General features: G+C 41.5%; 1 protein-coding gene across 8 annotated transcripts in view; it reads right to left on the bottom strand.

Annotated features, from left to right (window-relative positions):
- SEC16A (SEC16 homolog A, endoplasmic reticulum export factor) overlaps nt 1-18106 on the bottom strand; it is a 152625-nt gene that overhangs the window by 104688 nt on the left and 29831 nt on the right. For all 8 annotated transcript variants that reach the window (XM_033960144.1, XM_033960147.1, XM_033960143.1 and 5 more), the window contains exons 3-5: nt 13620-13762; nt 4272-4369; nt 3807-3930 (exon numbers count right to left, since the gene is read on the bottom strand). In XM_033960144.1, the coding sequence (XP_033816035.1) occupies nt 3807-3930; nt 4272-4369; nt 13620-13762 (365 nt within the window). The remainder of the gene's footprint in view (nt 1-3806; nt 3931-4271; nt 4370-13619; nt 13763-18106) is intronic.

The following is an 18106-nucleotide window of genomic DNA, read 5'->3' as shown; positions in this document are numbered from 1 at the left end:
ACTTATGGTGCTATGAGCTGCTGGACTGGGAGGACTGAGGCTCTATCCACATAAGCAGAACAAATAGTGGCTTGCAGGCCCAAGGCTGTTACCTCAAATGTCTGCTTCAGAGATTTCATTCTGTGATCTTGAACATTCTTTAGGGCAGAATCTTCTACTAGAATAGTTGCTTTCTTAGTTACTGCAGTAGCCAAGGCCTCCACACCTTGGGAAGTCTTAGCTTTTCCTTCTCTTCAGGCATCAAAGGCTAGAGCTTGGACATAGCTCTACTCACTTTAATCCCGAAGTCTCCAGGTCCAATGAAATGAGAACTTGCAGCATCTAATGAGGTCATGTATGGTACCGCTCCGTTTTATATGGTTAATAGATTCTCTCTAGCATCATATAAAAATAGTAGAAAGTCGCATGTCCTATTCACCTTTCCATTAGTACAGGGCTGTAAAAGTAAGAAATTTCTGGACCATACTTTAGCATTCCAAGCAGCTTCACACGACAGAGAATTTCGATTGTTATTGCTTGGAGCCTGTTCTTATAAACATTTCAGAACTCAACTGAAAATTTATCTCTTTTCAAAATACTTGGTCAAATAATTTCTGCCTTTCTTAAATTGTTTTTAGTTTATAATCTTTTGTAATCCGCGTAGAACTCATGGTTACGCAGTTATGTTAGCTTTTGAGGGCTTTCTAATACTAGCCAGAACTGCATTCAAAGATATCAATGCTTAAGAAATTAGAGAAAGAAAATCTTCCTTATGAAATAGCTTACCACAGTGGGATTATCCCCTTCTACTGTGGGGCAACCTCCCTCTTCTAAGTCACTGAGGGAAATTGTAGCAGGACCTCTGAGGTGACACTGAAGACTCCAAACATGAGTCCCAATCCTCCACATTCACAAATCTGTAGTTAGAGGGAAACTTAGCTTCCAAGACCGCTGGTGAGGATCATGGATGGGCATCCCTCCCAGTGCATTTTAACAAAAACAACTGCCCCAAAAATTCTATAAACAGTATTCAAAACTGTGCACACACATTTGCTTGTGTGCCCAATTGGATAATGGGCCAATTAGCACCAATAATTGGACACTATCAATATCAATAATTGGCAACAATTTAGAATCACACGTATATCTTGCTATGTTCTGTTCTATAAAGGTGTGCAGTTAAATTATTTAGCAACCATCACTATTTGCTAGAGATGGTGATACTGAGGATCTATAGCTGCAGGGTGCCCAAATGGAAACCGAAAACAAAGAGTTGTACAACCTGCCCTATCTGCTGGTTAAACAAGAGGTTGTCATTATTCATCATTCGTTTCGGCCATTGTTTTACTAAAATGACAAATGCTCCAGGAATTTACACAATGCAACAGACCTGAAGGAAAGAACTCCTCTTAAATCCTGTAATAATAATAATAATAATAACTTTATTTTTCTATACCGCCATAGTCAGGCGACTTCTAGGCGGTTTACATTGTAAGAAGGCTGGACATTCAGCGAATAACAAAAGGTCTTAATACAGTACAATAAGTCAACTTACAATACCGTACCACGAGTCTAAATACAATACAATACAATACAATGAGTCTAAATACAATACAATACAATGAGTCTAAGTACAATACCATACAATGGGTCTAAGTACAAACAATAATCTAAGAGGGAAACTTACGTATTAATTGGAGTTTTATGGTTAGTGAGTACCTGAATACTTTAGTACTTACATGTTGATTGGGGTTCTATGGGTAGAGAATACCTGAATACATGAGAGGAGCTTCTTGAGAGGAAGAAAAAGGCGTTTAAAGGGGGGAAGTCCTAGTGAGTGAGGGGACAGTTTTAGTCAATGAATTTGGCGAACAGGGCGGTTTTAATCGATTTTCGGAATGCACTATATGTCAGATTGGGTTCGTTTATGTAGTTTTTCAGCCAAACTTGCTGTCTGTTCACTTGGAACTTAAAGGTTCTGTCCAGGAATGATTTGTACCTGCAGCCTGTAATCTTTGGGTATGCAAAGATGTTTTTGTTTCTGGATGTTCGAGTGGGGTTGTGTAGGGTGAAGTGAGATTGTAGGTAAGAAGGTGCTAGTCCCCAGGCTTGTCTGAAACAGGTGCAGGCAAATTTGAATAATATTTGCGCTTCTATTGGTAGCCAGTGCAGCTTTTTATAGTAGGGGCTGATGTGGTCTTTTTTTCTTAGTCTGAAAATTAGGCGCACGGCGGTGTTTTGTATTAGTCTCAGTTTTTTTTAGTGTTTTTTGTGGGATACCCAGGTAGATGATGTTGCAGTAGTCAAGAATGGATAGGATCAGCGCCTGTACCAGCAACCTGAATGATGTTGGGTCAAAGTATTTTTTTATGGTCCTTAGTTTCCATAGCGTGAAAAAAAAATTTTTCACTAGTGAGTTTGTGTGGTCAGTCATAGTTAGGTGTGTGTCTAGGGTGATACCAAGTATTTTTATGTTTTTGGATATTGGGTATTCGTGATTGTTTATTTTTATTGATGTTCTCGTAATTTTGTCGTTAGGACTCGCCAAAAAGACTTTTGTTTTCTCTGCGTTTAGTTTCAGTTTGAAATTAGTGGTCCATTTATCGATTTCGGTCATTATGTTTGAGAGGTTGTCTACAATTTCTTTTGTGATGTCGTTTAAGGGGATTAGAATGGATATGTCGTCTGCGTAAATGTAGTGTATTAAGTTTAGTTTTTTTAGGAGGTGACCTAAGGAGGCGATATAGATATTGAAAAGGGTGGGCGATAGTGGGGAGCCTTGAGGCACGCCTGACGGGTTTTTCCATGGTTTGGAGTAGTTTCCATTGCTGATTACTCGGTAGGATCTGTTTGTTAGGAATTCTTGGAACCATTTCTTTGCCTTTCCAGAAATTCCCATTATTTCAAGGCACAGTAGCATGATTTCATGGTCTACCAGGTCGAACGCGCTGCTGAGGTCTAATTGAAGAATCAGTGCGCTTTTGCCTTTACTAAAGAGATCATAGAGGTGGTTCAGTAAGGAGGCTAAGACAGTTTCTGTGTTGTATCCTTTCCTGAATCCTGATTGGTGTTCACTAAGGATGTTAAATTTGTCCAGGTAGTTTACTAGTTGAAGGTTGACCAATCCTTCCTGTAGCTTTGTGAAAAGGGGAATGCTTGCTATGGGTATGAAATTGGATGTCAGTGCTGAAGAGGTTTTCTGATCTTTAGGGATTGGAGTGATTAGTATGTGTCCCATTTTTTTTGTTTAATGTTCCGCTTGTAAGGGCGGTTGTTAGCCATGCGAATAATTCCTTTTTAAATTCTGGAGGGGCAACTGTCATGATTTTTGGGGGACATGCGTCAAGTATACAGTTAGATTTGGTGTACTTGTTGAATAAATTTAGGAACTGATGCCAGTTTGGATATTCGAAGTGGTCCCATATCATATCTACTCTGGTGTCTTGGTCGTGGGGTTCGAGGTATTGAAGAATATTAGGCATACATATTACATTCCTCAAGGAAATGTAATATGTATGCCTAATATTCAGAAGAAGTAGAAACTAAACTTTGTTTTTAACATTTCTTTCTGCAAGAATCCGAGCTTCTCATAGCTTAGTAAATTCTTTCTGTAAACTCATTTTGGAGATTGTTGGTGGAGCAGAGGGAATGAGGGGCCCTGCTGAAGCACAAAATAAAAGAGGCAGCAAACATTTTGAAAACAAAATGCCTTAGGAAAACTACTAAAAAATTACTTACACAAATAGCTCTTCCCTTATTTCCACTTCCTGCAAGTCAACTAATATGTACCCCTATATTCCACTGCCTGGAGGGCAGGTATCACTAACCTGGTATTATAGAGCCTTTGATAGGCATCGTGATCCATTTCATACCAGTATCTACGGTCATAACTCCTGTGGTCTCTGTATCTGGGATCATAAGCTGCTGGATAACGGTCCCATCGAGTAGGATCTAACCAAGATAACAAAATTAATCTTCACAAAATAAGGCTTACAAAAATCATATGATAATTAGTTTGACTATTGCACAATCTTCTAATGCTCAGTAAAAAACAAACAACCCCCCACCCCCACCCCAGAAAAATAAGGAAAATAAGGCTCGTCTTAAATTTAAGTTTCTATGAAAGGTTTTATAAGGTACACAAACAAATTTACATGTTGGAAAGATCACAAAGGATATTCTGGTCAAGCATAAGCCAAAACATTTTTCACATATCATGTCAATACATCAAACACACCAACAGAATACTGTGCTCTCTAGAACCAATTCCTGAAAATATTGATCAATATTACCTCCATAATCGTACTGGCTTGAGTAATAATAGTCTGCATAATAATCACTATGTGAGCTCCAGCCACTCTTTGGATTAGAATAATCCAGGTACTCCTGTCTGAAGAGGAAGAATATTGACAAATACTAATTAAACAATAGCTGATGGGGTTAATCGCAATTAGTTAACACAGCCCAAACCTAAAGTTTACATTTCAATGCTGGTGTAAAGATAAATACTAATTATAGGTCCTACTGCCTGCACATAAACTAAATGAGCTACATATGTTGTCATACAAGAATTTACATAGACAACTGCTTATAAAATATTAAGATTAACAGAGGCACCGAAACCTTCAAATGAAGTATTTAATCCCACGTCCACCAACAAACTAAGGGGATCTTTACCAAGCTGTGGTAAGCACTTGCGCGTACTTACCGCAGTTAAAAAACCCCCAAAAAGTGCTTACCATGGGGCAAACTCAGTTGCCCTACAGTAATTTTGTACCCTGTGTGTGCTTCCCATGTACTAAAAAATAAACTATTTTTTCAGCACTGGAGGCAGGTTGGAGTGGAAGGGAGAGTTAGAGCAACAAAAAAAGGAATCCAACCGAATCTGCAGAAAAACCACCAAAACAGGAAAACCAAACAAAAACTGCAGACAATGTACACGATGCAGGCAAGAATTTATTGTACCAAAGTTAAAATGCAGTAATAAAAAACCTTTTTACCAATCAAGAGACCCAACACGGTCCGTGTTTCGGACAACACGCCTTCGTCAGGGGTCCATGGTAAATAAGGTATACAATGTACCGCAAAAAATGAAGGTGTACATTGTCTGCAGTTTTTTGTTTGGTTTTCCTGGAAGGGAGAGTTAGTACATTAACCTTTACCATCTACAAAATAGTTGGCGGTAGGGGATCACATGCTAATGGGAAAATTAGCACTTGTCCATTAATACAAAAAATAGGATTTTCAACAATTTTACTGCTGTGGTAAAAAATGACCTCAGCGAATAGGAAAGACCTGTGAAGGGCGTACTGAGGCTACTGATAGTTTAAAAAAAGGGACCCTAAAATCTGTTAGAAAAAAAGATATTCAAGTCTCTTCCCATTTTACTTTTATAATCAGCTTTATACATAATTTTAAAGAACTTGAGAAAAGTTCACAATGTACAAAAAAGGGAGAAAACCTTCACTCAAAAAAATAACCCATTAATGTGAAAACCATGTCCATAATTAAGGACCGAGATTTCTAAAAAACAGAAGGACAAAGTCAAAAGAAAAGGTTTCAAAAATTCTAAAAGAAGGCATATACAAATTACACAGAGAACCACAAAAGGTAAGTAATGGGACTAACCAACAGGCTATCTAAAATTGATTCCTTTGGACAATTTTATCACCAAATAGTAAAATTAGTTATGATGATCCAAAATATATAAAACATCCCTATATTTCACCACACGTTTTTTTTTTTAATTCCTCTGTAAAAAAACTCACATAATTTTGTTATTATTACATAGAACCATGCACAATGAAAGCACTGTGGGCCTGATTATTACACCTCTTCTGTTCTTTCTATATGGGAAATGACTGATTTAATGTATGTTATGCAGAACCTTACTACTCTTCACAAAAAGCACAGTTACTTACCGTAACAAATGTTACCAGGGACAGCAGGCAGATATTTTCACAAATGGGTGCCTTCACTTAAAAAGTGAATTGCAACTTTAACAGCCTCTTTTACAAAGCCACGCTAGCGGCTGTGCTGAGCTAAAAACCCTGAAGCCCATAGAGATTTAAAGGGCTTCGGGGCTGTTGCCGCGCGGCTTTGTATAAGAAGCTGTAAGTTTAGAAAGTTCGCCATCAGCCCGCACCGCACATGCGCCGAGTGCCTTCCCGCCCAACATAGGCATGAAGTCCCTCAGTTAAGATAAGCCAGCTAAGAAGCCAACCAGGGGAGGTGGGTGGGTTGTGAGAATATCTGCCTGCTCTCCCTGGATAACACCTGTTACAGTAAGTAACTGTGCTTTATCCCAGGACAAGCAGACAGCATATTCTCACATATAGGTGGCCTCCAAGCTAACTAGAATGGGATAGCAGGAAAGTTGGCTCTTAGGAAAATAAATTTTGCATAACAGATTGGCCGAAGGGCCCATCCCATCTGGAAAAAGTTTCCAGACAATAATGTGAAGTGAAGGTATGAACTGAGGACCAAGTGGCAGCTTTACAGATTTCTTCAATAGGAGTAGATCTAAGGAAAGTTACAGTAGCTGCCACAGCTCGGACCTTGTCAGCTGTGACACGACTCTCCAGTTGTAGTCCAGTCTGAGCATAACAGAACGAGATACAGGCCGCTAACCAGTTGGAAATCGTTCTCTTGGAAATAGGATGCCCCAATTTGTTAGGATACATTAGATGAACAGTTGGGGAGATGTTCTATGAGGTTTTGTTCCGTCGATATAGTAGGTCAAAGCACATTTACAGTCCAGAGTGTGAAGCGCCTTTTATCCTGCATGAGAATGACGCCTGGGGAAAAAACTGGAAGCACAAACGACTGATTGAGATGGAACTCTGTGATCATAAGAACATAAGAATTGCTGCTGCTGGGTCAGACCAGTGGTCCTTCCTACCCGGCATTCCGCTCACGTGGCGGCCACCAGGTCCAAGACCAGTGCTCTAAATGAGTCCAGTCTCACCTGCGTACGTCCCAGTTTAGCAGGAACTTGTCCAGCTTAGTCTTGAAACCCTGGAGGGTGTTTTCCCCTACAATAGATTCCGGAAGAGCGTTCCAGCTCTCCACCACTCTCTGGGTGAAGAAGAACTTCCTTAAGTTTGTACGGAATCTATCCCCTTTCAACTTTAGAGAGTACTCTCTCGTTCTCCCTACCTTGGAGAATGTGAACAGTCTGTCTTTATCTACTAAGTCTATTCCCTTCAGTATCTTGAATGTTTCGATCATGTCCTTTCTCAGTCTCCTCTTTTCAAGGGAGAAGAGGCCCAGTTTCTCCAATCTCTCACCATACGGCAACTCCTCCAGCCCCTTAACCATTTTAGTAGTTCTTCTCTGGATCCTTTCGAGTAGTACAGTGTCCTTCCTCATGTATGGCGACCAGTGCTGGATGCAGTATTCCAGGTGAGGGCGCACATGGCCCGGTACAGCGGCATGATAACCTTCTCCGATCTGTGATCCCCTTCTTTATCATTCCTAGCATTCTGTTCGCCCTTTTTGCCGCTGCAGCACATTGCGCAGACGACTTCATCGACTTGTCGATCAGAACTCCCCAGTCTCTTTCCTGGGAGGTCTCTCCAAGTACCGCCTCAGACATCCTGCATTCGTGCATGAGATTTTTGTTACCGACATGCATCACTTTGCACTTATCCACGTTGAACCTCATTTGCCATGTCGATGCCCATTTCTCGAGCTTGATTATTTCACTTTGTAGATCTTCGCAATCCTCCTGTGTCCTCACTACTCTGAATAACTTCGTATCGTCCGCAAATTTAATCACCTCACTCGTCGTACCAATGTCCAGATCGTTTATAAAGATGTTGAATAGCACAGGTCCAAGCACCGAGCCCTGCGGCACCCTGCCATTTATCCCCACTCTCTGTTTCCTATGCTCCAGCCAGTTTTTACTCCATGTGAGTATTTCACCCTCGATTCCATGGTGAAAAACTGTGAAGGGTGGATCTGCCACCAACACTTGTAACTCACCGACTCTTCTGGCAGAAGTGAGCGAGATAAGAAAAAAAATTTTCCAGGTAAACTTGAGATGAGATGTAGCCATTGGTTCAAATGGTGGCTTCATCAACTTGGAAAGAATCACATTAATATCCCAGACTACAGGAGGAGGTTTGAGAGGCCAAAGACTGAGCCATGAGAGGTTTACCCTCGACTGGAATATGAAAAACTGTAATAGCACTGAGATGGACTCTAATAGAAGTTGATTTGAGCCCAGAGTCGGAAAGATGGGAGCAAATAGTCCAAACAAGATCAACTGATACAGAAGTTGGATTGCGATAATGATGACGCATCCACTTTTGTTGATAACAGTGTTGAGTGGCTGGTTTCCTGGAGGCGTCGATAATATTGCGAACTGGCTGAGAGAGATGAAAATCAGTTGAGCTCAGACCGAGATACACCAAGCTGTCAGGTGTAATGATTGCAGGTTGGGATGAAGAAGAGCCCCTTGATTCTGTGTAACTAGAGAAGGAAAGGTTGGAAGAGGTATGGATTCCCTGGTGCTGAGCTGAAGTAGAAGGGAGAACCAATGCTGTCTGGGCCACTGAGGAGCTACGAGTATCATGGTGGCTGACTCCTGCTTGAGTTTGAAAAGAGTTTTCAATATGAGAGGAGTGGGAGGAAATGCATACAGAAACATTTGCATCCAGTCCAGTAGAAACGCATCTACTTCCAGACGGTAAGGTGAATAAAGTCTGGAGCAGAACTGGGGCAACTGGTGATTGTGGGGAGCTGCAAACAATTCCACCTGAGGAGTGCCCCATTGCGCAAAGATGGACTGGAGGGCATTTGAGCTGAGTGTCCATTCATAAGGTTGAAGAATTCTGCTGAGGTTGTCTGCCAAAGAATTCTGCTGAGGTTGTCTGCCAAAGAATTCTACTCGCTTTGTATATAGATTGCCCTGAGGAAAAGGTTGTGGGCCATCGCCCAAAGCCAGATCTTTTGAGCCTCCTGACAAAGTGGGAGAGAGCCCATGCCTCCTTGCTTGTTTATGTAGTACATTGCTACTTGATTGTCTGTGCGAAAGAGGAGGACTTGATTGCTCAGAAGGTGACGGAAAGCTTTGAGCTCTAGCAAATTGATGTGAAATTTGTGCTTTTTGGAAGTCCAATGGCCCTGCGTTTTAAGACCGTTCATATGCGCCCCCTAGGCATACGGGAAGCATCAGTCGTGAGCACTTGTTGATGAGGAGGTAGATGGAAAAGGAGACCTCTGGAGAGATTGGAGGAGATCATCCACCAGTGGAGCGACTGTAGAAGAGATGAAGTTACAGAGATATGTTGTCGAGAGCCAATCTGTCGCCTGAGACCACTGAGAAGCGAGGACCCACTGAGGAGTGCAAAGATGTAGCCTTGTGAGTGGTCTCACATGAACTGTGGAGGGCATGTGGCCTAAGAGAACCATCATGTGCCTCGGAGAGATCATTTGGAGATGAAACATCTGCTGGCAGAGATGAAGCAGAGTGGTTAGGCGATCTGGAGGAACAAACGCCCTCATGAGAGTAGTATCGAGAATGGCTCCAATGAACTGGAGACGTTGAGTCGGTTGGAGAGATCATTTGGGGAAATTGATCTCGAAGTCCAAGGCTTGAAGGAAAGAGATGGTTTGAGTTATCGCCGCTCTACTTCCTGAGATGATGAAGCTTTGATCATCCAGTCGTCCAGGTAAGGAAAAACCTGAAGACCGTGAGATCGGAGGGCTGCTGCTACCACAATCAAGCACTTCGTAAAGACCCTGGGAGAAGATGCCAGGCCAAACAGAAGTACTTTGTATTGGTAATGACACTGGTTCACTTGAAAACAGAGGAATATTTTGGAAGCCGGATGGATAAGTATATGAGTATAGGCTTCCTTGAAATCCAGAGAGCATAGCCATTCGTTCTGCGCCAATAGGGGATAGAGAAGGGCAAGAGAGAGCATCCGAAATTTCTTCTTGATAAGATATTTGTTGAGATTCCTGAGGTCCAGAATGGGCTGCAGATCTCCCATCTTCTTTGGAACTAAGAAGTAGCGGGAGTAGAATCCCTGGTTGAGTTGAGAGCGAGGAACTTCTTCGATGGCATTGAGAAGAAGCAGGGACTGAACCTCCTGAAAAAGAAGAGAAGACTGTGCAGGGTTTGAAGCAGACTCTCTTGGTGGATGATTTGGAGGAAGGGTGGGGAAATGAAGAATGTAACCCTGACAAATGATGTTTAACACCCAGAGATTGGAGATAATAAGCTCCCAATGATTGATGTAAAGCTGAAGTCGCCCCCCCCTTATGGGCTGTGGCAGAGGATGGCGAATATGAACTTTGGCTATGATCATAAAGAACACATCAAAAAGGCTGCTGAGTTTTTTGTGGAGCAGCTGGCTGTTTGGGTGGTTGACGCTGCTGTTGTTGTTTCTGCCTTCTAGGTGGTGGAGGAGCAGGAGTTTTAGCAGCAAACCGACTTTGGTAAGTAGAGACAGGTTTAAAAGATCGAGGGGGCCTAAGGTTTCTTTTTTGGTTTCACCAATGTATCCCATCTGGTCTCATGGGCAGAAAGCTTCTGTGTGGCAGTGTCTGTAGAGTCACCAAAAAGCTCATCTCCGAGACAAGGAGCATTGGCCAGACGGTCTTAGTGGTTAACGTCCAGGTCGGAAATCCTTAGCCACGCAAGACGTCGCATAGCTACCGACACAGCTGCTGCCCGAGAAGTAAGCTCAAAAGTATCATAGGTAGACCTGACCATATACTTGCAGAGCTGGAAAGCAGTGGAAACAAGAGTCTGAAAGGACTTGGTGAAGGTATGTACTTGGTGAAGGATGAAAATTGTTTAATCAAATGCTTTAAATAGCAGGATTTCCTGCTCGGTTAGCTAGCATCGAATTTTGGTAAAGACATATACCAAATTTATCCATTGTTCGTCCCTCCCTGCCAGGAGGAACGGAAGCACAAACACTGGCTCCAGAAGATTTTTTAAGAGTAGATTCCACCACCAATGATTCATGTGGCAATTGAGGCTTGTCAAAGCCAGGAAGAGGCACCACCTTACACAGAGACTCCAATTTCTTAAGAGCAACTGGTATAGAAAGTGGAGTCTCTAAATTTTGAAAAAAGTATCTCTTAAGATGGCATGAAGAGGCTGCTTCAGCATGTCCTTAGGAGGTAAGTCATAATCTAAGGTTTCCAAATATTCTTTGCTATATTTAAGAGTCCGCTTGTAAAGAAATATCCAGAGCTTTACTCATCTGGCTGAGAAATTTGGAGAAAAAATGTTTTCAGGAGAAGAAGCTCAAGTAGGAGAGTGAAGTTGAATTTGAATGAATCCTCCTCGGTGGTAGATGGTAGCAATGAATCAGAATCACCGAACAGATCAGAATCCTTGATGGAGGAAGTATGTTGTGTACAGTGTCGGCGGCTTGGTGCGGAAGGTTAAATATGCTTTGACTTGCGTGAAACCTAACCTAACTATGACAAAGTAGGCTCCCGAGAAGTCTGGGTGGAGGAGGAATAGTGCCGTGTCTTGTTTGATTCCCATGTCAAGGACTTCCGGACCGAGGAAGTATCGGTACCAGGTGTGATCGGCATCGTAGTCAGCTTAGAATTTGATTTTCCAAAGTCCTCTTCTGCAAAGTGGAGCAGCACGTGCAAGACTCGGGACGGTGCTCGGGTCCCAAGCACTGGAGACACCAGCGGTGAGAGTCAGTGATGTAAACCCTGCTGGCGGGCTTGACATGGACGGGAAGACCACTTGTGCTAAATCGAACGCGATGATGGAAGGGCCGAAAGCCCACAAGAAGAAAAAAATAAATATATATATTTCTTTTTTTTTTTTTTTTAGAAAAGAATAAAACTAAAGAAAAGAAAAATACGAAGTGACTAAAAGTCACAAACCGCGAGAGCAGGAAGGCAAGCAAAAAAAACTTTCAATGGCCCTTGAAAACACGTCTTTCTAGCTCCACGGAAACTAGAAAACTGAAGGACCGTGTGCCTATGTCTGGCGGGAAGGCACTCGCGCATGCTCAGTGTGGGCTGATCACGAACTTTCTAAACTTAAAATTGCGATTCACTTTTCAAGTGTCCGTACCGGGGCTCCATCGGTGATGTCACCCTTGTTTGAGAATATGCTACCTGCTTGTCCTGGGATAAATATTTTTCTGAGCAGTCAGCAAGCATATCACCTTTTCCCTGAAGCTTTTAGAACAGGGGCATCCAACCTTGGCCCTCACCAGTTTTCAGGATTTTCCAAATGAATATGCTTGATATCTAGTTGTATACAATGGAAGCAGTGCATGCAAATAGATCTCATGCAAATTCATTGGGGAAAACCTGACTGGATTGTGGCACTCAAGAACAGAAGTTGGACAACCCTGTTTTAGAACTTCTTGAAAAAGAGATTAGGCTCTTACCTTGATAACATATTTTCTAGTAGAAAGGAATGGTATGCTAAATCTTAGGGTACTCTGTCCATTCTCGTGAGCGTACTGCAGAAAGATGTCAATCACAGCTTTTGAAACCTTCTCCTTCTCCCAGGAGTCTGCTGCCCCCTTCAGTTCATTCCAAAGCCTGCAAGAGCTCTAGAAAAAAAGACAGGGGGGGAGGGGGAGACACAGGGAACTCCCTAAAACCAAGGTTCTGATCTGCTCATATAATAACAGTCAATAAAGAAACTGTAATGTATAAATAAATGAACATTACCACTAACAGTAAATCACATAAAAAAAAATTAATAGCTTGAACATTAGTGTAGCTCAATTATCTCTTTAGATTCTATTTACAAACTGATTCTGAACCCATAGTCTGATTGGCAGAGAAGTCTTAGCTACGGAGAGGATCATGAAGCATAAGGCAGAAACAAGTGCATCACAGATTATTGGGTGGGGGTGGGAGTTCAGCATACCATTCCCCTCTACTGGAAAAGATATTATCAAAGTAAGAACCTAATCTAAACTTTGCGGATGTCCAGCAGCTTTAAAGCCTCATCTTTCTTCTTAGAACTGAAGAGGGCAGCAGACTCCTGGGAGAAGGAGGTTTCAAAAGCTGTGATTAACATCTTTCTGCAGTATGCTTGTGAGAATGGACAGAATACCTTAAGGTTCAGCATACTATTCCTATTGCACCGGAACATGTATTAGCTTCATCCTTTAAAATACTAAGGGCTCCTTTTACTAAGGTACACTAGCGTTTTTAGCACACGCAGGAAATTACCGTGCACTACACTGCACGCTACGCGGCTAGAACGCCAGCTCAATGCTGGCGTTAAGGTCTAATGCGTGGGGCAAAGTAGCTTAGTAAAAGGAGCCCTAAGTTTTCTCCTTAGCTCCATGCTACCCTTTTGTCTTTATTATTCTCATATTCCACTACTTTTATATCTATTGTTTTAGTTGACTTTGAATAAAAAGATATAGTCACTGTTTCTATAAAATCTGTTTTCATTAAATATATTCTACAAATATTTACTGTATGAATTATACTAATCAGTGAAAGGTCAGAATAGCAGTGCCTCCATTTACCCCACTTTGTAACACTGCAAGTGACTTCAAAACTTTGAATATTTAAATTTTTCTGCATCAGAAAATAAGACGGCTTGGATCACTAGACCTTTACAACTAAAAACAGGGAGATTACATTATTACTTTCAGTTCAATGCCACCACTTTGTACCTTGAAGGTGGTCTATCCGAGCACTGACTTGATCTGGAGCTGGGGCGTTCCTGTTCATTGTACCGATACTTTCCAGGATCCACATAAGCAGCACTGCTGTTATAATGTCGGTAGCGAGGATCATAAGTTCCATAGGCATCCTCCTGAAACAATTTTTTATATTACCACCTCTTAGGAGGAACAAAATGAAACCAACTTTTCCAAACAAGCTTAATCTTACAATCCTAATTTTTATTCTGTTTTAAAAGTCCCATTTATAATAAAGAACTATGACCTTAAACTAAAAAGAAACTTGTTACAAAGCAGGCTTCCAATCCGTCAGACTCTCAAATTGTGTGTATGGCTGAATATCTGGAACTAACTGGCTGCAGTATTCCCTAGCTCTGCAAAAAAACGACTTGTCAGCTCAGAAAATACACAGCTCAGTTCTGAGATTTACTCCAGGGAATAGTGTGTACCGCTAAATTCTGCATGATTAAGGACTAAACATATTATACACTCTCTTACTAATAAAAACAAAAATCATTCAAGAGTGCTAGATGGAGGTGTACTTAGATTTTAGCAAAACCTTTGACACAGTTCTGCATAGACAGCTTATAACTAAACAGACCCTACAATGATTGGGTTAAAACTGGTTGACTGGAAAGCGACAGAATAATAGTAAATACTATAAAGTTCATTTTGAGGAATGGAAGATTAGGTTTTTACCTTGTTAATCTTCTTTCTAAGACATAGGATTCTGTACTGAAACCGTTCCTTCCCCTTAGTCATGAACTTTGCAGAAGGGTTTCACTCAACTTTAACTCCTCCCCTTTAGCTCTGGAGAAAAGCTCTCTCTTCATTTAGTGCCAAAGCAATCAAACTCCATTGAAATAGAAGAAAAGAGAAGGGGAACTTTCCCAGCAACAAACCATATTCTGTTCTGCCCTGTAATTTATGACAAAAGAACAATGATTAACAATTAAGCACATGAATAGTTAAGTGCAACTAGGAGAACCCATAAAACCCCAAAGGATGAAGAGAATAGGTGTCAAGCTCCTATAGTTTGCAACTTTTGAATCTTAAGGACAGGAGAAGAAGTCCAGTGACGGACACTGGCCATGTTTGAGGCAGAAATCAGGTGAATCAAAAGTCTGCACAGGGTGGGCCGTACAGAATCCTATGCTTTATGACAGAAAGAAGATTAATGTGGTAAGAACCTAATCTTCCATTCTGTTGCAAAGACATAGGATTCTGTACTGAAGCTGACGTATCAAAGCAATGCCAGACATCTAGGAAGGGACCGATGAGCCTGCCCACAGCACCGAGGCCCCAAAAGCAGCATCCTTTCGAGTCACCACTTCCACTCTGTAGAACCTCATGAGGAGGGTAGACCAGGTAGCTGCTCTACAGATTTCATCAGGCAAGACAGCCATGGACTCCGCCTAGGAAGCAGCTAGTTGAATGTGCTACGACCCAGAAAGGAAAGTGGTCAGATAGCCAGGAGTCCTGTCCAAGTAGTGAAGGAGAACTCTACGTACATCCAGCCTCCGCAAATTTTTGTCCTGTTTTGCCAAATCCATAGAGTGAAAGGCAAGTAAATAAATCTCTTGATTGACATGGAAAGAAGAAACCACCTTTGGTAGAAATGAAGGTACTGTCCGCAAAGAAACCCCAGACTCCGTAAACCTAAGAAATGGTTCTCTGCAAGACAGTCTAATTCTGAGATTCGCCTTGCTGAGACAAAGGCAACCAAAACACGGTCTTGACCCCTGACTGGAGAGGTAGGGCCTCCACGCGCTTGTGTTTTGCCCCCTCGCTATGTGTGGCTCTAGATAGGATCTATTCCCCGAAGACCAGGCTTTCTGGACTTTTTGGGGTTCTAATGCGCTTGTATTTCTTTTAAAATTCTACATGGTATCTTTAATAAGAACATAAGAAGTTGCCTCCACTGGGTCAGACCAGAGGTCCATCCCACCCAGCCCATCAGCCCAGTCCAGTCCATCCCGCGGCGGCCCATCAGGTCCGCGACCTGTGAAGTGGTTACTGACCACTTCTATAACCTACCTCAAGTTCTATCTGTACCCCTCTATCTCCTTATCCTCCAGGAACCTATCCAAACCTTCCTTGAACCTCTGTACAGAGTTCTGGCTTATCACCTCCTCCGGAAGCTTGTTCCATGTGTCCACCACCCTCTGGGTAAAAAAGAACTTCCTAGCATTTGTTCTAAACCTGTCCCCTTTCAATTTCTCCGAGTGACCCTTAGTGCTTGTGGCTCCCCACAGTTTGAAGAATCTGTTCTTATTCACTTTCTCTATGCCCTTTAGGATTTTGAAGGTTTTAGGATTTTGAAGGTTTCTATCATGTCCCCTCTAAGTCTCCTCTTCTCCAGAGAGAACAGCCCCAGCATTTTTAACCTGTCAGCGTATGAGAAATTTTCCATACTTTTTATCAGTTTAGTCGCCCTCCTCTGCACTCCCTCGAGTACCGCCATATCCTTTTTGAGGTACGGCGACCAGTATTGAACAATTAATCCTCTTATTTCTTTATTTTGGAACGTTTACCGATTCTCCTTGGCAAGAGGTATCCAACAATTTAAACTCTCCCTTCCTTCTAAAAAAGGGATTAAAGGAGTCAAGATCTTCAGTCAATCTTTGGTCTTTAAATTCTCTCAACTCTGGAATGATCTCCCCCTTTTTTTTTTTTTTTAAGGAGTTTCAGTTCATTTCAATTTTTCCGTAAATCTATTTGCTAAACATTTTGAAAATTAATTCTTTTGAAATTTTGCTATTATCTTCTATTTATCATTTGTAAATCATTCCCTGTTTATTTAATTGCAGTAAACCGAGTCGAGCCTTCTCAGAATGATGACTCGGTATACAAAGTTAAGCTTTAGTTTAGTTTAGTTTGGAGGATTGAAGAGAGGCTGAGCCCAAAGCTCCCATACATTCCACTCACACCCCGTGGATCTAGAACACAGCCGGTAAATCTGCACATAAAAAAATGCATGAATTAGGGCTAGATTGGTCTGGGAAATCTATTGCATAAGAATAGCCTTACTGGGTCAGACCAATGTTCCATCAAGCCTAGTAAGCCTGTTCTCACAGTGGCCAATCCGGGTCACTTGTACCTGGCCAAAACCCAGAGTAGCAATATTCCATGCTACCGATCCAGGGCAAGCAGTGGCTTGCCCCATGTCTTTCTCAATAACAGACTATGGACCTTTCCTCCTTTAAAGTAAGACATAGGACACTGGTGGAGGATTCCCACAAAGCTGGTCTCCTGACATTAAAGGAAAAACAATTTTTGATCAATACTAACCCTGTGATTCTGACCATTTACATACTGCAGAAGATACACAAGTCCTTTACAGACCCACTGGGGAGACCAATTATCTCCAGAAATGGTTCTATCTTAGAACCAATTATCAGACTTTGTAGACTGTTTCTTACGTCTGTTCATTTCCGCCATCAAATCATACCTTAGGGATTCATCTCATTTGATTAAAATTCTTCATGAATTTGACAGCAGGATGGAAGATCTGATCCTAGTCACCATGGACATTGAGTCCTTATATACTAACATACCTCAGTTGGATGCAATTAAGATAATTGCAGAAATACTTCAAAATAGAACAACTAATCTACTTATACCTAATCACCTTATTGTTATAATGGCCACAATTGCATTAACCCAAAATAACTTCTATTTTGAAGGATGTTTTTATCTGCAAGTCAAGGGTACAATAAGGGGAATCTATGGCACCGTACATAGCCAACTTGTATGTGGCAAATTTCAAGACTATACACCTTACAGGCCATCCATTTGAAGAGGAAGTGAGATTATACAAAAGATATATTGATGACTTTTCATCATATGGAAAGGTAATACCACTCAACTACAAGATTTCCACAAATGGCTTAACAATTGTGACAGTAACTTAAAATTTAAGATGAAGTTTAATGAAGCAAGTATACCCTTTCTCGATATTCTTATTACAAAGAGACAATACAGATTTCACACATACATTTATAAGAAACCCACAAATAGGAATAGCTATTTTACATTACTCCAACTTTCACCAACCAGCAATGCTATCCACTGTTACCACAACCTCTGGCAATACGTTCCAGAGTTTAACTATTCTCTGAGTGAAAAAAATATTTCCTCCTATTGGTTTTAAAAGTATCTTCCTGTACCTTCGAGTGTCCCCTAGTCTTTGTAATTTTTGATGGAATGAAAAATTGATCCATTTGTACCCATTCAACTCCACTCAGAATTTTGTAGACTTCAATCATATCTCTCCTCCCAGAAAACCTTAGTTTTGCTCATTTCTAAGCCACCCTGATTTTCCCAGCTAGTAATAAGCTGTACTCACAGAACTGTCACGTGCTGTGTCTGCATCAGATTCTCACTGCTGCTGGAAATCGAGAAGGAATTTCTGCTTCAGACAAGCAAGGGTGGCTCCAGCGGTTTGTCTCTTTGGGCTGCCTTTTTATTCAGGTTTC

The sequence above is a fragment of the Geotrypetes seraphini genome, chromosome 10 (genome assembly GCF_902459505.1).
Source record: "Geotrypetes seraphini chromosome 10, aGeoSer1.1, whole genome shotgun sequence".
NCBI classification, from domain to species: Eukaryota; Metazoa; Chordata; class Amphibia; order Gymnophiona; family Dermophiidae; genus Geotrypetes; species Geotrypetes seraphini.
The sequence above is the reverse complement of the archived record's forward strand: the minus strand, read 5'-3'. Positions and strand labels throughout refer to the sequence as shown.